Source organism: Passer domesticus, chromosome 4, assembly GCF_036417665.1.
Source record: "Passer domesticus isolate bPasDom1 chromosome 4, bPasDom1.hap1, whole genome shotgun sequence".
Classification (NCBI taxonomy): Eukaryota; Metazoa; Chordata; class Aves; order Passeriformes; family Passeridae; genus Passer; species Passer domesticus.
In genome coordinates, this window is record NC_087477.1 from 68,997,072 (window position 1) to 69,022,489 (window position 25,418).

General features: G+C 36.3%; 1 protein-coding gene across 11 annotated transcripts in view; it reads left to right on the plus strand.

The window, feature by feature from the left end:
• The window catches only part of PROM1 (prominin 1), a 61,090-nt gene that overhangs the window by 32,566 nt on the left and 3,106 nt on the right, over positions 1 to 25,418 (plus strand). For 4 of the 11 annotated variants that reach the window (XM_064418592.1, XM_064418596.1, XM_064418594.1 and 1 more), the window contains 21 exons: positions 1,752 to 1,872; positions 4,583 to 4,646; positions 6,957 to 7,046; positions 8,366 to 8,583; positions 9,003 to 9,077; positions 10,259 to 10,322; positions 12,062 to 12,221; positions 14,175 to 14,327; positions 15,159 to 15,282; positions 15,693 to 15,796; positions 16,228 to 16,312; positions 17,523 to 17,669; positions 17,932 to 18,003; positions 18,803 to 18,895; positions 19,617 to 19,634; positions 19,963 to 20,016; positions 21,429 to 21,509; positions 21,598 to 21,666; positions 22,197 to 22,289; positions 23,468 to 23,583; positions 24,670 to 24,738. In XM_064418592.1, coding sequence (XP_064274662.1) covers positions 1,752 to 1,872; positions 4,583 to 4,646; positions 6,957 to 7,046; positions 8,366 to 8,583; positions 9,003 to 9,077; positions 10,259 to 10,322; positions 12,062 to 12,221; positions 14,175 to 14,327; positions 15,159 to 15,282; positions 15,693 to 15,796; positions 16,228 to 16,312; positions 17,523 to 17,669; positions 17,932 to 18,003; positions 18,803 to 18,895; positions 19,617 to 19,634; positions 19,963 to 20,016; positions 21,429 to 21,509; positions 21,598 to 21,666; positions 22,197 to 22,289; positions 23,468 to 23,583; positions 24,670 to 24,738 — 2,070 coding nt within the window. Of the gene's footprint in view, positions 1 to 1,751; positions 1,873 to 4,582; positions 4,647 to 6,956; positions 7,047 to 8,365; positions 8,584 to 9,002; positions 9,078 to 10,258; positions 10,323 to 12,061; positions 12,222 to 14,174; positions 14,328 to 15,158; positions 15,283 to 15,692; positions 15,797 to 16,227; positions 16,313 to 17,522; positions 17,670 to 17,931; positions 18,004 to 18,802; positions 18,896 to 19,616; positions 19,635 to 19,962; positions 20,017 to 21,428; positions 21,510 to 21,597; positions 21,667 to 22,196; positions 22,290 to 23,467; positions 23,584 to 24,006; positions 24,739 to 25,418 lie in introns of all 11 variants that reach the window. The other 7 variants (XM_064418599.1, XM_064418600.1, XM_064418595.1 and 4 more) reach the window with 4 other exon arrangements.

The window sequence follows — 25,418 nt, forward strand, 5'->3', positions numbered from 1 at the left end:
AGCTAGTTTTGAAGACATAGCTGTGAAATTTTGGGTAGAGAAGCAACCACTTTATGTCGATTCTGTGATCTTCTACATCTTCTGATGAATATTTTTGGATATTGAGAAAAATGTTAGTAAAGGAATCCTAATAGATAGCATATAGTGCTGTAGCATATAGTCCTTCCATTGCTCCCTGTGACCTGCTTTGAAATTAGAATTTTCCTTCAGGAAGTATTTTTCAGAGCAGCAAATTCTTGCACATGTGACCAGTTTTGTGAGGAGAACAAGCCTTTACATTGTTTGGAAATGCTAAAGTAGGAAAAGCAAAATAAAGATGAAGGTTTGGTATTGATTCACTGAAGAAGGAGATGAGCATCATTAATCAGGGTGTTTGCTCCTGTCTTGCCAGGATACACAGGATGTGTTATTTTAGGTCCCTGTTAGCTCTCCAGCATTTCATTTATATGGCTGTGTTGTGGCTTCCTTTGAATGCATATTCTTTGCAGCAAGCGTTACATTTAGCATGTGTCTTTTTCCCCATAGACAGCCTGGATTAGGTTTTCTGTAAGTCTTATTTTAAAAAATACTAGTGTGTAAGTGTTCTTGACACCCCAGCTTAGGATGTTTGACATCAGGCAGGAGTACAATGCCATTTGTGTTTTTGGTGTCCATAATGGCCTTTCAGGGTACTGCCTCTCTAGTACTGAGCTGTTGAATTGCAATACAAAGTAAGAACTTAACAAATGTACCAACCAAGAATTGCCTGTAACGCACCTGACTGCATCCTCAAGGCAGTGTCTGTCCTTTGGGAATAAATCCTCACTGTGGTGAGTGCATCTCAGCTTTCTGCTGGTTAAATCTCAGTTAGTACCTAGCCCATCAGATGGGTTTGTAGTCAGCCTGGTTTTGAGGTTATTACCACTCTGGTGGTTAGTCTTGACTTTTCTGGGCTTGTCTGCAAGGTTAGCTGTTGTGAATATGAAATGTCTAAAAGTCATCCTTCTCTTTAAGTCTGTTTTACACCTAAGCTAAACAACGTTCACGTATGATAAGAGATCTTTCAAGTCTCTCATGGGACCTTTTGTTGTGGTGTGTTTTTACCTTTAATTACCTTTTAACTTACTGTTTGTGCAGATCTGCCATGCCATAATGAGAACTTTACAATGAAGAGTGATCAAATAGAAAATAATCATCAGCAGTGCTGACAAGATTTGTAGCTCACTTTCCACCTTTTGTTTCAGCATTAGGAAATGCATATTATTTTAGCGTTAATATGGACTATTTTTGTGCTTTTGAATGATCCATGCAATTATGTAAATAAATTGTGTTATTATGAATAAACCTTGCTGAAGTTATCAAATGAAAAATACTGTTTTTACAGTTAACTGGCAAGCATTTGCTTGTAGTTGTGTCAAGGTTAATGCTACTTGTAAAAGAACCTAATGTTTCTAATTCTCATACATTTTACTTAGGCTGTATACACATTTTCTGACAGTACCCATGCAAATGGATTAGTACTTGTACATTAATAACTTCAGAAGACTTTGGGGTAACTGCTTTTCATTTCTTTTTTATGAAATAGCAATACAATATTGGCCCTTTAGGCTCAGTCTCACAGTCTGCCTCATAGTGTACGTGAGAACCTGTAGTAATTTATGGAGACCTTTCTTTTGATAATACTGACTTTTTTGGCTATAACTTTTTGATTCTGTTTTATGTTAGAATATGCACTTACACTAACAAATATCTGTTGTCTGTATTTTTTGTAGTGTTGGAGTGCTCTGTGCATATGCTGCCAACCAGCATTTAACTAACCAAGTCCGAGGAGCAAAGAAACTGGTTAACAGTAATTTTAAAGATCTGAAAATTTTCCTTAACGACACTCCAGCGGTAAAGAATTTTTTCTTTATGGGGAATGAGGGTGGGAGGGAAGAGGTATAAAAAATACTGTGGAAAATATTTTTTTTTCTGTATACCTGCAGTATTTTATTTATTTTTTGTATGTCAGTCTCACTAAGTAGAATAAACAGTGCAAGATAAGATGTTTTCACACAGCAGTAAGTGCTTGGGGGTTGCACTGATGGATGAGCATTCCTTGAACAACTTCTGAGTTGTACTTTGGGAGTTAGCTGCTGTGATGCTTGTATGCCCTTTTCCTCCTACTGAACTAGGGTAGATCACAAGCAGAAGATAAATAATTTGGAAAATAAAGGTTCTAAAAGGAAAGCATTAAAAAAAAGTATGACATGAAAACTTGGATTCCTTGTTGCTCTTTCTTGTTTCCTTTTTGGAAATACTTCTGGGCATAAATTTTGGGCGTACTTCTATGGGCCTTGAACAAAGCCACAATAACTTCTTTTCCAGGAATATTTTGGACTGTTTTCTGTAGACCAAAGTCTCACTGTACCATACAGTGTCTGTCAACAGGAAAGATTCTTTTATTTCAAATTTTCCTTAGAGTTCCATAAGTAGTCTTCTGCATATCTTGTTTTGTGTTGGAAAAAAAAAAAAAACTCGTTAGGAAGATGTGTGGACAACAGGCAATTTCAATTCTTAGTGAATTTATAGGAGGCAAAAAAAGTCTGACACTTCTATTACCTTGGCTTTCATCAGTTTTAATTATTTGAATTCAATTTTATTAATCTATTTTACTTCCATGTGACTGATAAATTAGAAATGTTGAATCCACAAGTGTGAATTCCCAGTCACAGTTATTCTGGGGTGCTTTTCTGCTGACCAGGGCTGTGTGAGAACAGGAGACATCTTGGAAGATGCCTCAAATGTTTTCCTGTCTGGAGTTGTTCCTCAAACTTTTTTGTGTGTGTGGTTGTGACAGGTGGGTGCTGGAGGTATATGGTAAGAAGTGGTGGTCATGGCAGTAATCTCTCTTGAAACAGAGTGCTCTTGGTCAGTCTGGGGCTGTTGCTGGGCACAGAAGGATCAATGCGGTCACATCAGAAACCACCCGAGTCTCCTTGACAGTGTTCTGACAATCAGGAACTTCAGAGGAGAAAATCTGTTATGTAGAAGTAACTACTTTAATAGAAGAAAACAAACAAACAAACAAACAAAAAAAAAAAAACCAAAAAAACCCACAAAAAACAGACACTAGCTAAAATGTTGACAAAAACACTTTGTAATTAAATTTGAAAGTGTCAGGACTTGAACACTTGTGCCAGAGGTTAGTCAAAGTCTCACTTAGTAGTTTTTTAGTTTCAGTGTGGGATTATTACCTTTTCTTTTTTAGACTTGGTGTTAATGCAGTCATCAGCTGTATGTCATGAGTCATTTTGTCAGACAAGGTGCATGAGTATCATGTATATACACACATTTGTAAGAACTTCCTGAGGAAAGAAGAGCTACAGTTTTTTGAAAAAAGTTCTAGTATCCAGTTAATTGTCTATAAAGCTCTGAAATTCGAACTGATGTCCTTGACTCATCAGTATGAGGTGTGTGCAGCAGATAAGAGGATTTGAAAAAGAAGTCCTGTGTTAAGAGTTCATGTCACAGGAGCTTTGCAGACTGTGAGTATTGAGCAATAACACCATTAGTCATACAGAATCGCCTTTTGTCTGGGACCTTGCTGGAGACAATGCAAAACCTTTGTGACCTGTAGCCCTTCAACAATTTAGTCCTTTGGTTAACCTAGGCAGGCCAAAATAATAAACAAGCAAAAATATACATGCAGCCTTCTAAGTAAGAAACTCTCAATTTTATTTTCTCCTGTATTAGAAGGAGGTCCACTTTTTACTTTGTCATTTAATTAGATTCACTGATCGATAGGTTGTTTTGAGGGTGGATTTTTTTTGTCTTTTTTGTTTCACAGAAAGTTTGAGACTGCAAGCCAGATATACTTTTGTACACGTTTGAATCAGGCTTAAAATTGGAAATCTATTTCTCAAGTTTTTTAACCTTTACACACTTCAGCTTGATTGGGATAGAATTCATAGTGCATTATTTTAAGCATGCTGAAACCAATAATGTCTTTTCAAAGTTAGTGTAATTTTTCCACTTGGGATGGTTCTTTACTAGCTTTTTCTCCAAACTCAGGATTTAGTGGTAACTGAGTTGCTGGTCTGCATTGTTACGGTGTCTTGGTAGAGCTCAAGTTGAGACTGGGCCATATCCACCTGGGAGTAAGGAAGACTACTTGTGTAGAGAGCAGACAAGAGAAGCTCTGAGAGGCTGCCCAAATACAAAGCCATTGGCTTTGTGAATTGTTTCAAAGTTGCCACCACATCAGTGCCACACCTTTCCAGGAAGGAGGAACTAGTGCCAGAGAGAATCAAGTAACAAAGTTGAAGACATGGAAAACCTTGTTGGCCTGACTGACTTGAAGCCTCCTTAAGGCCACTGTGCCTGCTAGTTAATATTTTTGAGCTGAATCATTGACCACAGAGCTGTTCCAATTAAGTAGATGTCCCAGTCAAACACTTTATGTGCAGTTCTGTTAAGCAGATAAAATACTTGGTTAGTTGAAAACAGTAGAAGGCCAGTGTTTGGAGGGGTTTGCACACGTTTCAGAGTGACTGTTTGACACATTCAAAAAGGTTACTTTTTTCAGTTGTTTTAATAGTTTTTTTAATAATTTTCTTCTCAGCAAATTGACTACTTGGTGAACCAGTATAACACAACTAAGGATAAAGCACTGTCTGACCTAAATAGTAAGTATTTTTATTTAAAGGGGTTTATCAATGTATATTTAAAAGCTTCAATAAGATAATGTAATTAGTTCATAGTGCAAAGTGAAATTTCATTTATGAGAATATGGTTTTCAAATACAAGTGCTGTTCTCAGTGATAAATGAGACTAAAATCCTTTTCACATAAAATGTCTCAGAGCTGGTATAATGCATAGTATTTACTGAAATAAAAATATTTGTTTAAATTATCATCCAATAAGTCAGGCTAATATTTTATTTTCCTTTTTAATTTTGGAATACATGTCCCTCAGGTGTTCAAATTGGAGCCAGATATCAAGGAACAGAGCTACTAGCAGTAGTGATAATTCCAATAAGAGAGATCTCTGTTTATTTTTCTTGTTCTACCTTTGTCCTCTCTTCAGCTCGAGTTGAGTTATAAGCTTATCTTCTTTCTAAAGCTGCTTAATGTATTTGCCATTTCAGAACAAGCAGTTGAAGAGCAGGAGATAAAATTTGAATTAGAACTGCTGCATCTTCTCCTTCAGCACAGTTAACAGTGTGAGGCATGATATTTAAAGCTCTCAGTAAACAAAGACAGAAAACTGAGGGGTTTTTTTTGTAATTTAGGATTCACTTTCCAAAATTCCCAATAGAAAGGGCTGACCATAATCAGTACACACAATGATTCAAGGTGCACTGTGTGCCAGGTGTTTATACATAATGCATATTATGTATATTATTTATAATGCATACAGGTTTCATTGTTGGATTGAGGGATTGTTGCTGGGATCAAGCTGTGCAGTTGTGACATTGTGCCACATATAATAAACTGAGTCTCATGTCCAGAATCTCTGCTTCTGTGTAGGTTTAAAATGTATATTAAAAGTAGTTTTCAGTTCAGCCAGCTTTGCATACCCTGAGTTAATGTGTCTTGTCTGTGAGAGGCTTTATTGTACATTGAATATGCCTGTGAAAGTAGTAGTAGCAGTAGTTAAGTAGTCATCCTACTTAATTCTCAGCAGGAACACTCTGGTCTAAAAAAGAGATGTAATTTTTAAGTCTGTGATAATAATAACAGTAATAATAAAAAATTGATGTTTGTACTTCAGGTGTTGGCTTGAAGCTTTCCAGCCACTCCAAACTGAAATTTCAAATCAAATGTTTATTTGTTCTCAAGGCAAATTATAATGTTAGTTAACAGATCCTATGGGGTCTGTGATGAGAGCAATCATCAAATAAAGATAGCTTTTAATTTCTTCAAATATCAGAATTAAGTGTGTGACACCTGGGTACAGAAGGATTTTTTCCTAAGGGAATCAACAGTAGTAGGAATCTCTAGAGAACTGTAGATGAGTTCAGTTTGCCTACCCTAAGAAAATGTGGAAGAGTGTTTTCTACTTGGTAGAAGTTCTCATCCCAAGCCAGACATGACAGTGCTGACAGTAAGGGATGCTTCTGTACCAGGAAGTATTCCCATCTTATCAAAAGGAAAACAACTGATAAATCAGTTTACTGTGATCTGAAAATGGAGAGGACCCGGTGATTACCTAAAGGATGTGTCACATCAAGATGTTTCACCAGCTCTGCTCAGCGTTTCTCTGTTGCTTTGCTGAAGCAAGGCTTGTTTGTTTGTGGGCAGGGAGACTGGAGGGTGTGGAGGTGGGGGAGCTGGGGCTGTGGTGTCATTGCTGGATGTTCTGCAGGAGGGTACAGGGGCTTAATGAGCTTAAGGGATTTCAGCAGGGCTGGCTTATGGGTGACCTTGGTGTTGCTGGATACATGAGGAACAGGAGAAAGGAAAAGAATCCACTTCTTCGTTTCTCTTGCAACATGAAAACATAGTGTGCAGTGAAAGGCTATGCCACAAAATTCCTGTCCAGATGCTGGACCTCTTGAAGAAAAATTGTGGGAAAAATCCTGTTCCCAAAAAAGTAACAAATGCAGTGAAATATGCATTGTGGAGTTTGTTGAAACTCTTGTGTGTCTTTAACCGTGTGGTCAAGTTTTAATGAATATTTCCCACCATGTTTTGATTTACTTCTTTCATTTATAAACCTATAGCTAGCTAAAGCAGAGCTGTGTCCCTGCATTACCTTCTGTCACTTAAGTTCTGTCAGGCTTTAGAAAAATTTCAATAATATATGTATATTTATTTATATGTGTATGTATGTATGAATGAAATTGTATACATTATATATATAAGCATACATATATGTATGTACATAATATATGTATTTGTTAAGTAACGAGTCAGAGAGCAGGTAGTTTAAGAGACAGTTCAAATTGAGCTAGTGTATGATGTGTTGGTTATTTTTATCTCTCCATACTACAGATGTTGGACCTGTGCTTGGGACTAGAGTTCAGGAACAGCTGGGAAAAGAAGTGCGTCCTGCACTTGATGCAGCTCTGACAATGGCAGGAGGTAAAGATGTACATGTTGTTGTATAATATTCTGTTGCCCTGGTAAAACAGGCACAACATGGGATAGCTTTGTGCAAAATACCATGAGTCAACAGACTATTTTTCTACATGCCTGGATATTTCTTTTAAAGAGAGGATTTCAGACATCTTAAGATTGACAAATACACTTAAAAGCTAAATAAAAATTTACGTGCTATTGTTGATACTTAGTTTGGCAGTCATTGAATAGGGATGAAATCTGAATTTCCTGCTCCAGGTTGCTATCCCTTTCTGCTGAATATAAGAGAAACTAGGAAAACTGTCCTTTTAGAGTTGCATAATTATTACAGCTCTTTGCAAATTAGTCAGGGATTTTTTCTTGTACACTGCCAAGATTATTATGAGAGTGTTAACCAGCATTTCTTCATTATATCTTTGAGTTTGGCATTGCTCATTCTTAGTTCTCTCTCTCTCTTTAGAGAAAATATTCCTTTGTTATTTATTTTTCCATTTAAGGCTTCTTTTTTCATGAATTAGATACAGTTTACAGAGCAAAGGGAAAGCATCCATGAACTTGAGTCACTTTGATTTTTTTTAATCCATGAATTCTTTCTCATTCACTTGTCATCATTCTCCTTTTTTTTTTTTTTTTTGCTTTATTTATTATAATTTTCTTGAAGTCAAAGTGGAAAGGGCTATCAAAGGTAAAAAACACAGTAAAACCTTGTGTGGTGTGAAGTGCACTTTGTTTTTGTAACTTTGTGTATTCTTAGTTGTGTTTGTGTGGTTCTCTGTTTACTAAATACCTGCTCAGTGTTTGGGATTTTAATTTTCTTTTGTTTGGTGTGATTGGGTTGGAATCTAAAGCCTGACAGTATGGAGCACTCACTAATGCTTGGCTGATGCAGCATGATCCCCTTATCTTTCATCTAGCAGCTATATAATTTGTGAGTTGGAGTATAAGCAAAAAATACTGAGAATACAATTTGATGGATATGGGCTTTTAGTTTCTAATGACCGAGCGTTAAAGTTCTTTACTGAAACCACTGAGGAAGGAGAGGTAGGGAAACAGTAGGAAAGCAGGAAGTGGATGAAATACCAATAAAAGTAACCTGAGCACATTACTTTCTCTGTAGAAAAGCACAAGTGGTATATTTTATATGCAAAAAGTACATATTCTGTGCTAGAATTTTCTCTGCTAGGGTTTTTCTGGGAGGGAGGCAGTAATTAAATCAGTATTTTTACGATCATATGATTTATGCATGTACATCTTCTCTTCATATCTGTTCCTGTAGGCTGCATTATAACAAAAGTTTTTTTTAAATTTCCACATCTTTGCAGCCATCAGAGAAACAAAGGAAGCACTGGAAAATGTGAGTGTCTCTGTAGAGGTTTTGCAGGAGGGAACAGAGAGACTTCATGCAAACTTGACAGATGTTAAAATGCACCTGAGCAACACCCTCAATGACTCTGCGTGCAATGCGGCTCAGGCTGCCTCAACTTGCAATATCATCAGGAATTCATTAGCTCAGCTGAACATCAATGCCAATTTTAGTGGGGTAAGAGCTTTTAATAATATTTTTTCAGACTCTTAAAGTGTAATTGCCTTGAATAAGCCAAGTAGTATTTCTGCCATTCAGTGGCTTGGTGTGTGCTGTCACTTGTGAGATAAGTGACCTTCCTTTTTCTGTGTTTCTGGGTAATTCCAGTCACTCTTTTCATCTTCTGTGTAGAAAAGGATAAAATGTGTGTCAGGCAGCTATGTTAAAGTGCTGCTGTGGGCAGTGAAATCATCTTCCCTCCCAAAAATGCTGAGGGTTAAGCTTCGCTTTTGTACAGCAAAGGTTTCACGAGTGTTAAGGAAGATTCTCCTAAAGATAACTTTAGTTTCTTTACCCTCTCTCCTAACTTTGAAATATTTACTGAATTAGCAAAACTGCTACTTCTATGTGACTCAGGCATGTTTTTTCCTTCCCAGTTGCCAGGTGTGAGCTCGCAGCTTGCAAAGATCAATGATGTCCTTAAAATAGACCTTTCTAGTCTGGTTCAAAAGGTATGTTTCTTGACAGATTTTTAAACTCTTAATGAATAAACTGGGATATGTGTATCACTTGGTTTCTCAAGCAGAATTCTTTTGTTGCCACCTCAACCTGCTTCATAGTTGAATATCTCTCATTGTTTGGCCAGGATTTAACACTTGAAGTATGAATGCCGTGCTTTGTATCTCCAGCATAATACAAATCTAAAATGTTTCACAAGTTGTCTGCTTGAAAGAACAGTCCTTAAAAAATGAAAAGACAGAAATGTGGATCCAGTAACATGCTATTTATTTTTTGGCTCAAACTAAAGAAATAAAAAAAATCCATGGTCTCCTGATTAGTTTTATTGTATCCAACTATCTTGAAATATTAATTTCAAATTCTTTATGTGCATATTTAACATTAAATCTGTTGCAATGGACCAAGTGTAATGGCTATTAGTACTTTTTGCAAGACTTTCCACAAAAAAACTATGATTTTCACCGAGGAAAAGAATGCCTTAGTTTGAGTGGTTGAAAAATCGAGGAATCTGAAAACGTGCTAGGACTAGAAGGCACTTTTTGAAATCAAAGGCTGTGTGTAGGGGTTGAGACCCCTTCTTGCTTCTGCAGTGATCAGGCTTGCAGGCAGGAAGGCTTCAAGTATCCACTGCAATGGTTTCTCTCTTCTGTCCAAATGAGCTACTGAGCTTGGTCCCCATAGTGTGGACCCCTTCTTTCCCCTTCTCACTGAAGAAGGCATTGCAGTGTCTTTAGAGGCAATTGGATTTCGTTGTTTGCTATATGGATTTCATGTTTGGAAGGCACAGACTTGGAAGCAGGAGGTGTTAGGCTGGCACAGAATAACTCCTGTCATTTAGTGAGTCTTCATATGTGTGTTTCTGGCTTTTAGATGAGTTGTAAGACCTGACAGGCAGCAAAGTTTGAGATATCTGTGACTGATTCATGTGTATTTAAATATAGATTTCCCCCCCGCCAAGGAATATTCTGGCGACCAAAGTATATCTGAAATATATTTGGAGTTCCTATTTTGCTTTCACCTTTTCTAATATGCAGTGATAAAACCATATTTTTCTTAATATTACCATATACATTTTATTATGTGTGTGCTTTTCATCTTTGAATAAAAGGTAAAAAAACTGCAAACAATTTGACAATGAGAAACATGCCATAATTTTTTCACGTGTTTTTCTTAGGGTTATGCTGCATTTAATGATACTCCAGACTTGGTGGTGAATCAAACCAGGAACATTTTATCAGGTGAGGACAAAATATCTTTTCACTTTGTTTATTGTTTTTGTTTTCTTTTATTGGCAATATATTTTTTTTGCTAAGTATCATTAAAAATGGAAATGTGAAACGTAACTATTTTTTAAAATTTGGTGCCAGATGAAAGAAATGTAGAAAGCAACTGTGTCTTGATGACGACTCTAAATTAAATCTAAAAATAGACCATGTGGTATTTTATAGAGGAGTTTTTTCTGTTAGGCTTTTTACTGCTCAGGTAATGATCCTCACTTCACACTGACGCTTTATTTGGTTGAAAAACTAATTTTCCTTGACTGATGTGTTTGTACTAAAGAGTGTGATGTTAGAAAAGCTGACCCCCTCCTGCTGCTGTATTAAAAATGTGATAGATGGCAAAGTGAAAGTCAAAATACACCTTAAGGATGACTGAAATGGTGTCTCAGTTGTTTTGTTACTTAGGCTGTACACTTTTCGCTCTTTGCCTGTACCTGTATGGTATGTATACTAATCTGTTCTAATTTTTGTTCTTGCATTGTGGACCTGTTCTGCATTATATATAAGCAGCTGTTCCTTGTAAGTTTTTCTGGTTTGTTTTTTTTTTCTTCCCCTCCTGGGCAAAATGAAGCACAGTATACATATAAGCATAGTGTACTGTGGGAACTTGCCTGTAATGAGCCAGTGTTCTAAAACTGATACTGTGCTTTTCATTAGGAAATCTAGGGCAGATTTACTCATTTTCCATATCTGAGATTTTCCATGTGTAAACACAGACAAAATATCATAATTTATCTATTTATAAATTGTTGGGGCTTTGTTTGTATAAAAACGGAGTTTGAGTTACAAAAGCAAATAAAATAAACAGGTTTACTAGGGAAAAATGCATTTATCTGTAAACTTCTAAAAGAACTGTGATTAATTACATGGTTGAGTTTGAGGAGTAATCATCAAAACAGACAAAGGCTTGTCCAGTTGTATTTTGAGAAAGAAGAAAGTATTGCCTACCACAAAATTACAACCTGTAGTTACACATCCTGCTTTTTCAAGTATATTTCCAGTTTAAGGAAGAGAAGATTATAGAGAAACTGCATTTTACACAGAGACAATATGTATAATAAGTGAATTAATCATGTCTTTGTGTATCTAAATAATGTCTATCTAAACTCTAAGTAGAGGGTAGCATCTTCAGTCATAATCTGAGGGGAAAATTGCTTAATGGATTGTTACCTCAGGAGTGTTGCTAACTAATTGGAATGAGTTGATTAAGTAATCTCTTTTAATAAGATTGAATACAACTAGTATAGATTCTCAATATAGGCAGTCCCATTTCTGTCACAGTGTTGTATTCCCAAGATATGGAGTTTAAATAGATTCTGTTCTTCTCCATTGTAAACTTGGTAGCTGATTGTCTTGCTCAGTGTTGACATTTGCAATATTGCATGAAAAGCAAGATTTAGGTTGACTAGATAAAAAGTGACACATTAATTATAATGAGAGGAAGGAGGAAGATCTCTGGCTCAATGTCTGCATCTTGAATCATTGAACTGAATGCTAAAACAAAGTGTACGTTTTGAAATGCCATTGTGCTACTTCAAAGCTTGATGGTTTTGTTGCCTGCTTGTGTTTTCCTCACACTTGTCTTCATGGCTTGCTTGTTCCATGTGGCAAATGGCTTAATAGCATTTTATAATGCATACATGGAATGTAAATTTCCTCTAAGGATCTGTAACAGTGAAATATGTTTGTTCTTTTAGATATCAAAAGTGTGCTGGAATCCATTGGTTCAAATATTACTACCTTCACAAGAGCGCTCCCTGTTCAGAAGATTTTGGCAGATTTGATGGTGCATCTTACACAGAGTGAGGCATATGTTCAAGATTATTTTCCACTAGTGGAGCAGTATGATTTCTACAGGTATGTACAAGAAGTAAGGCAGGACTGAAGTGTTACCTGTTAATACTTTGTAATATTTTAATGTTCTGTAAAGGCAAATAAACTGTTAATGATGAACACAGTGAAAGAAAGATGTATAAAGCAGTTGTTTGGTACTGGCATTTTGGTAAAAGCAAAAAACACAGCTAATCAATAACTGGGTGCTGTTTCACCACAGTGCAAAAGGTCATTTCTGCTCTGCAGACCTTCAGGGCTTTTTCAGGAAGGATAGATACAGGTGGATGTCAAAGATGTAACACCCAAAGGAACTGATTATTTCATGATGCCAGGTGAGCTTTTATCTAGGTCTTGTTTCCATTGAGTTGCTGGTGAATTGTGAGGGCAGAGAACCAGGGAGGCCTTGAAGACAATCCATTGTTACTGTGACTTCTGTACTGCAGAGCAGGAGTAGCAGGGATTCTGTTTCACACTTGTAAATATTCGTGCACCTGTGCTTGCCCCTACTGGTCTTTGTGGTTGATTGTACCTTGTGAAAAAACATTCTTGAGACTTCTGTGTTTCTTACAGTTGAGTAACATCATATTTTGACTTGTAAAACTTTTCATTTTATACCATCTGTCTTTGTCCAGATTTAGTCATTTCTGTCCACAAGCTCTTCAAATTCTCCCTATATTTTGTTTGCTACTTTAATTGACTTTATAATCAATATTTGATTCTGTGTTTGTGCCATAATCAGTTCCACTGCTACAGAATGTGTGTTGTTGGCTTTAATACAGTGATAAATAAAAGTGAACAGAAAACTGAATTTTTAGAACCTTGCTTAGAATCTTACCTTTAGTCCATTTCTTATCTGACAGTTTTTGTGGTGAGCCTAATTTGACAAATTTATTGATATTTTCATTGAAGCTCATATTGCATTTAATCAAATAAACATATCATTTTATTCTGCTACAAGAGAATATATCTCATCTGTATGGCACTTAAATACCTTGATCGTCAAACCTAACCTAACAGTACTTCAAGTACAAATGAAACCAATAAGCCTGTAGTTGCCCAAATTACTTTCTATCTATTCCTTTCTTAATTACAGGTACATTATTTGTAGTTCTTAATATGTATCCTTTTATAAATATGCCTGTTAGCATTCTTTTTTTTTTAATTGGCTATGCGTGTTCATTGCAATAGTTCTTTTACAGATTTTTCTCTACAAAAGTACAGGGAAGAGAAAAGGAAACTTAAAAAATAAAAGCTGAAGAAATGACAACAGAAGGGAAAAGAAGTGGAGAGGGCATTGGGAGAGGATGAAGGGATAGATGTGTAATGTGTGATTAAATGGATATGCTCCAAATACCTGGACACATAGAACTGTTATGTGATGTAATTAATAAAAATGAAAGTTCATTTCCTATCCAAGATTTTTCTCCTGATCAAGTTCCATTAACTGTTCCATACATTGAAAGCAGTCCAGGACAGACACATAAAGCCTAGGTTTTCACAGCCTTAAATATATTTATTTACAATTACAAGCCTAGCACAGTGTGCAAAATTGTTAGTAAGCCTCACAGTAAGAGCAATGATGTACTTCACAACCAATGGCTAGTCCACATTCATAAATTTCTCCATTTATTCATGAATAAATTGCTGTTTGAACATCTGCTTTGAGTAATTGTTTGCTCCACTTGGAGCACTTTTATTCTTCAGTACAGTTCACCTGCATTTACTGGGGAACACCTTGTTCCTGTGCTGTGTGTTCCCCAGTCCTTCAGTAGCAGCTGACAGCAATTCAGCAGTGACTGTGTGCTGGCCCAAAATACCTGCTAGTGTAGCAAATATGTGTGTCTTTGCTGACACTGGTTGGTCAAACGGAGCCACGAGAGGGACATTTGGGAATACAGTATTGCATGATGTCTCCTGAAGGTATCCAGTGTGTTCTTCATGTGAAAATAACCAAGAACTTTATCTTTTCTTCCTTAGGTGGCTGGGTTGTCTCATTCTGTGCTGCATGTTGGTCCTGATTCTGGTCTTTTACTACCTTGGATTACTATGTGGCACCTGTGGGTATGATAAACATGCTTCTCCCACAACCAGAGGCTGTATCTCCAACACTGGAGGAAACTTTCTTATGGCGTAAGTTTCACTTACTAGGGAAAAATAAAATAAAGGTAGAAAGTTGGTTTGGTTGAGTTTTTGAAGGACCAAGTATGAAAAGAATTTGGTTTGTTACCTAGGTTTATCTGCTGAGAATAGAAATAAATACTGATTTCACACACTTATATTGAGGGACTTGGGGATTTGGGATTGTTCTTTCTTTGAGGATCACAGCTGAAGGATAAAACCTCTGAATTTACCATTATAAGGCGAGTGCTGTGGCTAGTGAATTTCTGTGCAAGTTCCTTTGGAAAATGCAAAAACTGGGGAAATTCATAACTTTCTAGTAAACTTGGAACATTTGTTCAAAGTTGTAAAAACAGCCACGCAAGGAGACAAGAAACACCTGATCTTCTGAGAGTGTTTCTGGGTGTTTTAGGTTGAAAAGTGCCTGGGAGTGATTTAATGTCATTTCTGCTGGGGGCAGGAGAAGATTGCATCTGAAAGTCTAAAACTTTTTTGAGGGCACAAGAGAGTTGAATTTAAAAAAGGAAATTGTATGGTTTTGTGTCCCTCAGATGTCATTCTTAAAACACTTTGCATGCTCAATGCTAATGTGAGGTTTCAAATTTTACCTGAAGACTTTACAGGGCTGAAACATCTAACATCTTTCAGAGGGCAAGAACATATTTGGAAAACAGAACTATTTCAACCATCAATCAGTTTTCATATTGCTGTTATAGCTGTTAAGTGTTAGCTTCACTGTTGCCCCAAGTATATATATATATATACACACACATATATATGTGTGTGTGTGTTTATACACAATGTGTTCTTATAAAGCAAAAACATACTCAATTTCTTTTTCAGTGGTGCTGGATTCAGTTTTCTTTTCTCCTGGGTGCTGATGATTGTAGTGGTGCTCACTTTTGTCACAGGTGGAAATGTAGAAAAATTGGTCTGTGAGCCCTTTGAAGATAAAAATTTATTCAAGGTGAGGTTATTTGTGTTATTAAACAATTAATAGAATCCCCATGAGTCCCAATGGTCTTGTCCATTCTGTATGGCATATCATTAATTTTAAGTGAATTTGGATCTGGTTTTACTTCCTCCTTACAAACCAAATAGAGACATTCATCCTTTCTTGGTTTAATTTGCTTTCCAGTGTTAATACTGCATGCTTGTCTCCTGTTGGAGACAGATTTTTCTGATTCAGTTGTTCCTTGGTGATGGGGAGTTTTAATATTTACTTTATGCACCAGAGAGTTTGAATTTGCTGGTTTTCCTTGTATTTTCCTTAGTGGGTGATAAGCTTAGATGTGGTTATGTGGCAAAAGACCACATATGAATAAATACATAAAGAAACTTGGAATTATATTAACATAACTGAATTTTGTCTTCTAGGTTTTGGATACACCTTACTTACTAAATAAGCATTGGAAAAACTATCTTGCTGGCGTCATCTTTAAAAATCCAAATGTTAACTTGACTTTTGAAAAAGTGTACAGGTATTAGAGTTGTGATTATGATTTAATTCAGTTCATATTTAATTCTTTTCTTTCATTCAGTTTATACATACTGGTTTTGTGGTAATGTTCTGCTTCATATTTTGGGCACATCAAAACATTGCAAATGTTCCAGAAGACATTCTGATTCTAGTGATTCTCAAGTAAAACCTATTTATTCCTATGTATGAGTTATTAGAGATAGTCACCATACTACTGTATAACAATACTAGTCAAGCTAATTGATAAAATACTTTGCATCTTTCAGAAATTGTGAATCACTTCTCTTATTGACTGAGCTTCAGAAATATAATAGGTATTCTGTTTTCTAAAGGACTGATTTTCTTAGAATAAGAAAACATTGTTAATAATTCTGTTAATACTTGGTCCTCAAGGTGGTTTTTAGGCTGATCTGTGTATTTGTATTTTTCCAGTGATTGCAAGGAAAACAAAGGAATTTATACTTCCCTTCACTTAGAATATCTGTTTAATATCAATGAGCTTTTAAATATTAGTATGGTAAGTAAAGAACCTATGAATGAGTGCATGATTCTGAAGGATGTTGGCTCATTAAACACCATCTAGCATGTCTGGGTTTTTAATGGGGTTTTGGTTTTTACACACAAAACATCCTACAGGGAGGGAAGGGCTGGCCAAGGTAATCTGAAGGAAAGAAGTTGATTTACAAATAAGATATTTTTTACCAGTCTCAGTGGGCCAGGGATGATTTTCTGATGTACTTTTTTAATGTGGTGATAATAATCTTTGTTTCAACTTTGAAACTTGTGTGGAGGGTTAAAGTCTATCTCCCAAAGACTGTTTATGGTGTTCAGTGGCAGTTTTCTTTTTATATAAACATCTCTTTGGGTGTGTTCTCCTCTGAGTCCAGTCAGATTTATGTTGATGTTGATCCAGATTTATGTTATCTTGGTTCTAAGAATTATTCTGGTTTGGTTGGAAGTAGTTGGGGTAAAAGAGTCCTTTCAGTTAAGCTGTAATGATATATGACTGCACTGTCATTAATTACAGGACTGTACTAATTATGGGGTTGCCTATAATACCTGTCTTCATTACAGCAACCCCTTAGGGTTACATGTTCCATTCTGCAAGGTACTGTACCCACCTAACAGATACAGTCCCTGCCCCAGATGATAGACAATGAAAATGAACAAGGCAGATCCACTAAGAGGGAAAGTTATTTTGAGTTTCCACAGTTGGCTAATGGAGGAGGCTGCAAAGGAAGTCAGATTTTCTTCAACTATAGCTCTGCAGCCACTGCAGGTAACATGGTTTGGGTGCAGTGCAGAAAGGTTCAGGTAACAATAACCAATCACCTTTAGCCACCACTAAAGGTATTTAGAGGAGTCTCATCCAGTCCTTGGCAAAGAGTGTCTGACCTGGCCACAGCTGAGATACTGACTTCTCTAGGTTTCCTTACTTAGGGCCAGGACTTAACATTCTAAAAGGATAAATTTCCTGGAGGGATGTTAGTTAAAACAGAATGGAAGGCAAGCAATCCATTGGTATGAAAGAGACAGAGGCGGGTTAGAACATGGCCTGGTGCATTCTGTTTAGTTTAATTGAATTAAACTGATGTGAGCAAAAAATCAATATGTGCTTCTTCATGGAAATGAGGACTCAGCAAAAGCAGGATGCTTTGGGCAGGGGCTATAGCTGAATATGTGCTAGTTGCAAACTACTTTTGTAATTTCTTTTGTTTCTCTCTCAGTATACAGAAGATGTAGCACTTAAAATTGAGCACATTCAGATAAACCTTAGCAAAATCATTCTGCTGGATGAAATTGGGAAGGAAAATCTTCTGAATTTCAGCTCTTCAGGAATAGATGGGATAGACTTTTCAGCATATTTGACAGAGGTGAGACGATAGTCAACTACGGACATGACTGGAACAAAACATAAAATAAAATGTTTGTTTACCAACCTGTAAAACAGCAAAATCTGCTTATGTGTGAAACACCATGTTTTGGAGGTTCATACAAGTTGGGGAAAAAAACACTTAAGAAGTTTAAGTTAATAAATAAAAAAATAAGAGTAGACAGATAGTATAGTTAAGTGCAAACTGTCTGTAAATAAAATAACAACATACTCCTTTTCTTACTGCTCACATCTTGTTTCAGATCAATAAAAGTGTTACCAAGGTTGATCTTCTCTCATTTGCTAATGATTTAGAAGCAAGAGCAGACCAGCTGGTAAGTCCAATTCAATAGTATAATAATATATAAAATATATCATTTATGAACACTTCACAGGAAGCAAAGGCATCTCTGAGCACTGAGGTCTGTCATTGTTACACATCCAAAATGGAGTTAGCAGTGTGCATTCAGTGTGTATGCAGGTTTTGCCACCAAAAGGAAATGGAAAATAAATTTATATCTGAGAGTGAAACCAAATTTTATAGTATTTGGCAAGAGCTCCAGATAAGCATTTGGACTTCAAAATCAGAGCAGAAACTTCTGTCTTCTGTCTGCAAGGTGGAAGCCACAAACATAGGAAATACCCTTCACAGGTGCCTTTCCAAGTGACTGGCTAAAAATACTTAAAATTCTGTGCCACTCACAAAGAAGAGGGTGCCTCAGGGTGATGCCCACATTTCCAAAACAAAAGCAAGTACCCATGACTGGGAGATGCTTGTCGCAGCTGGGGTGCAGTGCTGCAGGGTTTGTGCAGTCAAGTTTGTGGCCTGTGCAAGGGAGATGTGCTCACTCTTCTGTATTTAAGACTTAGTGCATCATGTGAAAATTCTCTTCAGTTAAATCTGTCCTGATAATGTTAAAGCTAGATAAGCCAGGTAGTATATCTGGTTTGGTTGCTGAGGTTTGAGTTATTAATACAGTGATTTCCCCCCACCTTGTGTTGAGGAATTCAGTTTGTCATGCCCCGTTTTTAGCATGAGCTGCTCTGGAGTGGATGTGTAACTTTCATTGTTTTTTGCTTTGTTGGAAAGCTTCGAGGTTATTGAACAATACTGCATAATTGCATTTTTTGCAGCCAAAAGGAGCCCTGGAAAACGCCTTAAAAGGACATGCAAACAACATTCGAATGATTCATAACCAGCAAGTTGTTCCACTGGAGCAAGCTATGGTAAAACATTAAAGCAATACTGAAAAGTACTTGTAGAAAATGCAAATTTCTAAATATCTTGAAGAGCTTAGAAAGCTGGACTTCTATAAGCACAGGTTGTGTCAATAAAGAGTAATCTGTCTAAAGTATGTTTTTAATAACTTAATAAATTTTCGTACTTAAAATCCTGCTCTTTTATAATGCTGTCTAAAATAATGGCCTTTTCCCCATGTTTTTCTATAGCTGTTTGTGATTATATATGGATAGAAGAAGAAGCGGGGGAGAACCTTAAAAACTCTTAACCCTAAAACCCCCATAATCACTCATTTTCTTTTTTTACTGGTCAGTGGTCTTCAGTAATAAAAGCCATTATCACTTTGACACTTTATTTCTTGGAGTTAGCAATCACCTAACAGTATTGGAATTGGAAACTCCCTGGAGTAGTATGTAGAGCCAATATCTTTTTTATTGATGCTGTGAAAGATGCAGCAGAGCTGCTTCTGCCTGATTTCAGCACAGTCTTGTTTAGTATCATACTGTGACTCTCCTGCATGTTAGGTGTTGTTTTTTCCTCCACATATCATGAAGACTTTTAGTTTATCCTAGCATCTGATATTGTGTGTCTGTACCACTTAGAGAAAAATACTAGGTCTTCTGGTCCACTCTGATTCTATGCTGTTCTTTCCTAATTAACTCCTAATTATTCTCATCTCTTTTTTCTTTTACAAAACTGACTGTCAAGAAATATGTTAAAGCTAGGGTAAGTGCTTTTTCCCTTCAGAAATTGCACAGAGAATTCTCTGAACATTTGGGTCTGAGTTTAACTGTTCCATCTTCCCTCCAATCTTACTTAGTTTATTGCATCTATCTTTAGTTAAATCAGTGCTGTTAGTGAAGTACTGATTCAATGATTAAACCCACAATGTATTAATTTTCATGCAGCTGTTACTGTTGTAAACACTGTGATATGCAATACTAATAACAAAATAATCTGTAGAAGATCAAAGCATGAATACAAGCTTAAAACAGGTGGGCTCTTACCTGTAGTAAGTACTTGAAGCTTTTTTTTCTCCCCTCCTTTCCAATAGAGCACTTTAAATCAGAGCATTAGGTTACTGAAGAGGACATCATCGGAACTTATGGTAAGCTTTCTGGCAACAGGAACATTTCTGTGTTTTAAATCCTTCTGCTACATATGCAGGACATATATTTTCAGTACCGTTTTCTTCTATTTCTAGCTGTTCCATTATTGCAAGAGATTGTAATGCATTGAGGAAGTAATAAGGATTTAGATCTCTCTTCTGTGTAAAGGAAAATAGGAAAAGAAAATCTGGGATGGTTTGGGGAATATGAGCAGTAAACTGAACCTGTATCTGTCAGGTGATAAAATAGGCTTCAGTACCAGTCTGTATAATGTGTTACTAATTTTTCTCAGAATATAGGGATTTCTTTTCTAGAATCTTTGAAAGCAAAACCTGGGGGGGAACAACCACAAAACACAATGCAAAAGAACAACTGACATAAGAGAGCTATGTGATTCACATCTTTAGGCAGCTTTTGTTCCACACCCAGTTCCTACTGGGGTCTGTTTCTTTAGGTTTTACTCATTATGTTCCTGCTTCTGTACCATCAGCCTTATTCTGGGATCCTGGATCTGCAGAGAGGCTTTTCCAGGGCAGCCCACATTTCCCCTCTAAGTAGTGTCTGCACCACAGTGAGACCAGCTGGCTTCACTCTGCCAGAGAGTGAGCAGCAGGATGATTGCTTTCCTGGAAGTAAAGCTTTCAGCCACCAGCCTGCCTTGGCTCTGCTAGCAAGAATACAGCCACGCTAGTAGCACACTCATAGTCTCAACAATTTGATGGGCCATACCTACTTTAATGCTTCTCATTACAGTTTTCACCATCCACAGCAGAGAGCAGCTAAGTATCTGTTAGAATCTGTGATTTGAAACTGGGTGAGGAGGGAAGAAGCCATGATGTAAGGTGTTGATAAGAAAGGGATGATGTTTGACTCTAAAGTATATTTAAGAAACATCTCTACATTTTCAGGCTCTGTGTACACTGTCCTTTGTGTGTGTTGTGTGAGAGAATTTATGGGGGTGTGAAAAAATAGTCCTTCAGGTAGTTGATTAGAGGCATATTCTGGCTGTACAGAATCCTACTTCAGTCCTCAAGAGTTGTTGTGATGGTATATGGCCCACTGTTTTCTTCCTGTGCATTTTGTGTGTCTGTAGTGTGTATACAGACATTGATTTAAGGAAAGAGAGTAGAAGATAAAAACTATCCTAGTATATAAATTAGTTATGTAGGTTCCAGGAAAAGATACCACATCATCACCACTGACTCATCCTTTTTTAGAATGAGACAATATTGAGATGATCATGAATCCTTAGGCAGGCTCATATTCTGTCTGTAAATACATTTTTTGTCAGGTTTTGACAAGACAGTGACACTGGTTTATCAGGAGAGTAGGGTCCTGGCAGTGGCCGTAGAGCCATTGCAACAGCCTGAAGGGGATTTGTTTATATTAAACACAATCTCTTCCTGTCCAGGTTAAGGTGAAAAATGTCATTAGTGCTGTTAATGCTGCCCAGGATCTCATAAATAACAATGCTTCTCAAGTAATTGTCCAGGTAAGCTCTATTTGATCAAAGTACGTTAATTTATGATGTCACAGAGATAAAGGTTAATTTGCTTTTGTTCTCTTTGATCTGGTCCTAGGAGACAAAAAAGTACATGGATACCATAATTGGCTACTTTGAGCAGTACACTCAGTGGGTCAAGGAGTCGGTAAGGTGCATTTACTTTATTGAGAGAAGCTGTGCTTAAAAATAAGAAAGCTAAACAGTGTTAGTAATAATAATAATGATGTTACTTTGATAGTGTGTTTTATTGTTTCAGGTTTTAATACATTTGCACTTAATGTGAGTGGGAAAATCAGTCTCCTATAGTTTTGTTGCATTTACAGAATGGATATGATGAGTTGTGTTGCTTGGAATGCAGTGCAAATTTAGCAGTATCATTTTAAGGGCTAGCCTAAAATCTACTATTTGTGCCAGTACTTTACTGAACCCGTCCCTGCATAGTTGAAATTGATGTCGTTAGCATCTTGTTTTATTTTTCTCTCTTCAGCTGCAGCCTTTGAGAAAGTAAGCTGATGTTTAAAAGACTTTCAGTTGATATCATATCCTACTGTTATTTATTTTTAATTTGGAAATATTTTTTTAAATAACAATTTAGTAAACTATAACTTCGGAAAGCTTACAGGTTTTTATTTTAATCTGTTAGATACTTTAAACTGTAATTTAATTTCTTTTCAGATTTCAATGGAAGTAGCAGCATGCAAGCCTATTGCCAATGTGATAGATACCGCAGTAGATATTTTTTTATGCAGCTATATAGCTGATTCTGTGGTAAGAAACATTTTTTTACTCAGAATTGGGGCATCAAGGGGAAAGTTCTTTCAGTATACATCTGCGTTTAATTATTCTGGCTCAACTATTCTGAAGTAAGATAATAAAGGATCACATACAAAGTTATGCAAGGAGAATGTTCTGATCTGGATCAAGTCAAAGACAAACCAGTGCTGGACTTTCTGGATTTTCAGTAAACTTAAACTTCTATTAGCAAGAATTCTGTAAAATTAACTGATTCGGAAACACCTTGAAATGGAAAATGGAAAAACATAAAGATCTGAAGCTTCATTTGTTACTATTGCTAACTTACAAGAGTGAGGTGTGGGCAGGAAGCAAATAGAAAATACCAAGGAAAAAAATTTTCAGGTATCTTACCTGAATTCTAGAAAACCTGAATAAGTTTTTATCACTAGACTTGTAGCAGACAGATCTTGATTAATTTCTGCATGTTGGAGACATTGAACATGACTTGTAGCAGAATAGAAGGGCAGTATTGGCTTTTTCATCTTGCCAAAAGGACTTGGAAAGAGGACAGCATGTATTAAAAGTAAAGTAAGGCACCATGTGCCTGGAAGGTACCTAAAATGCCTCCTAAACTACTATTTAGCTTTATGGCACTTTAATCAGATCCTACTCACACTACCAGTAATAAATGTAATCAGTCAAAGCCAAAACACTCCGGCCTTGATAATGCTGAACTGTGAAATGTTTAGTTTTGGTAATGCTTAACCATGAAAACCTCCTAATCTATGTTGTACTCATTGATTAGCTCATACATTACAGCTTCTGTTCTCCTTTGTGGAGCCATTACCCCTCTGGTGAGAGATGAACCATGATTTCCCTGATGACAGAACTTAGCTGAGTCACTTGGAAGTTAAAGTGCCTCCAGCCAATACAAATCAAATTTGAAAAAAATCATCATTTTAACACCAGGTGATAACTCAGTTCAACTGTATAATAATGAAATTAGTTACACAAACAGGGCTGCAGTTTGCAAGTTATAAAGTGCCTTAAGAAAGTGCTGGAAACTCATATTTTGACAAGAACTGCAAGAACTAATTTCTAATATATTCTTTTGGTAACAATGGTTAGAATATCAAGCAGGGGTTCAGTACTTTACTGATTAGTTTTCTCCATGACCTTTTTCCCTGATTTTTCTATTACTTTTATTTCAGAATACCTTCTGGTTTGGGTTGGGAGGCTCTTCAATGTTTCTAATTCCTGCCATAATTTTTGCTGTAAAACTCTCTAAATACTATCGTAGGATGGATACAGAGGATGTTTATGATGAGTAAGTATATATTCCAAAATAAATTAAATGGCAAATGGATTAAAATGTTTTTTCTAGTGTTTCACGTGAAGGTTCTGTAATTCTTAAACCTGTGTTGCCAGATTAGAACTGCATGCTCATGTGTAATGCTGCAGGTTTGGGTCAGTGCCTGCAAAGTGCTTCATGCAGGTGGCCTTTGGTAGCCTTAACTTGCCATGAATGCAGATAATGCTGGCTCTGACTTTGAGAATCTTGCTCCAGAATGAGGTCTTCAGAGCTTTGTGAGCAGCATTTATAGAAATAAGTTCCAAATGTGCAAGTTATTAGCTTTGCTAAGTAACCTGTTAAAGTGAATTGTGCCTGATTTATAGTCTCCTTGAATTAATTATTTGCTTTCTTGCTGTCTTAGTTATTCCTAACCAGTCTTTCCTTTTTCAATTGCAGTTCCTCTGTCTCAGGGACTTGGCATTTTACTTTATGATAACTATTCTTACGTATTTTCCTGTCAGTTTTTTTACTGTTTTCTTTTCTGCTCCTTGTTTTGCTCATTGTCCAGTTAGCCTGTGCACTGCATTTCTCCCATTTCACAGTGGTTGTTTTTCATTACACATTCATAAGTCAGTAGAGCAGAAACAGGCATGTACAGCTGAAATTAGTCACTTATTAGAGTCTAGTTAATTGCTCCTCCTTTTCTGTGTTTTTAGTTTCGAAAATATACCCATGAAAATGTAAGACTTTTGCTGATACTTATTAAAATTATTTTATTAATATGGGAGGGTTTATATTTTTAATGTAACCTGTTACTTCAAAAGAGGTAACATGTTCTGTTTCTCCAGACTTGATAGATTATATTAGAGTCTCCAATTAAACAAGAATAGAAAAATAATTTATTGATTTTTTGGCAAATATAAAAATACTATAAAATGTAAAATTATAATTATGCCATAAATCTTGAATATTACCAAAAAAAAGTTATATTCTATTGTACAGACACAGTTTATCTTTGCTTATAATACCATCAACCATGTACATGTCTTAGAAGCCATATTGTACATAGTGCATCTTGTAGTTAACATGGTCTTTCTTGGTGTATTTATTTTATTGCAGTACGGAAAATGGTAATAATGGTTATCATAAAGAGCATTTATATGGTATACACAATCCTGTTTTTACAAGGTAAACCAAGTCTCAAACTGCATGCCTTCATGTGTCCTTATTTCAGCTTCTCTTTTAATCACATTTCCAATTTTCTCCATGCTTTAAAGTGAATCTCATAATTCTCTGGGGGTTTCTTGCATGATTATTCACTATAGCAAATGATGTCTAATGTATATTTCTCAAATATTCTTTACATAACACCAGGTAGAGAAGTACTTTCCTGCAATTTAACAAAGTAATTGGTAAATTTGATCTTAAAATCCATGTAATCAGGTATTTAGCCAGCACAGTAGTTGGTCCTAAATTGACAAACCTATTAAAATGCTCTGATAGCAGATGAAAGTGATAGGATGGAAATGCATCCTGAGTGGTTGTATTTTTCAAATGGTGAGAAGAGATCTCCTGTGTAAAAGGCAAGTGTTGCAGGTATGCAGGAAGCATGAGCATAGAAAATGGGTGTTTTTGCGTGGGTAGGACTAGAATGTAGCATCACAAAGCAAGAAGCTCAAATTATGTTTAAAAAAAGGAGGATGTTGGGGTTATTTTCTGCCTCTGCAGCTTCTGTACTGTACATTAGCTATTTGTAAGACTCAGTTTCCAGGGGGATAATACTCTGTATCCCACAACTTCATTATTTGGTTTTGCAAAATTTGCAAGCTGCTTAAGAAAGGTTTAAATGTATGATTAAGTCTGTAGCT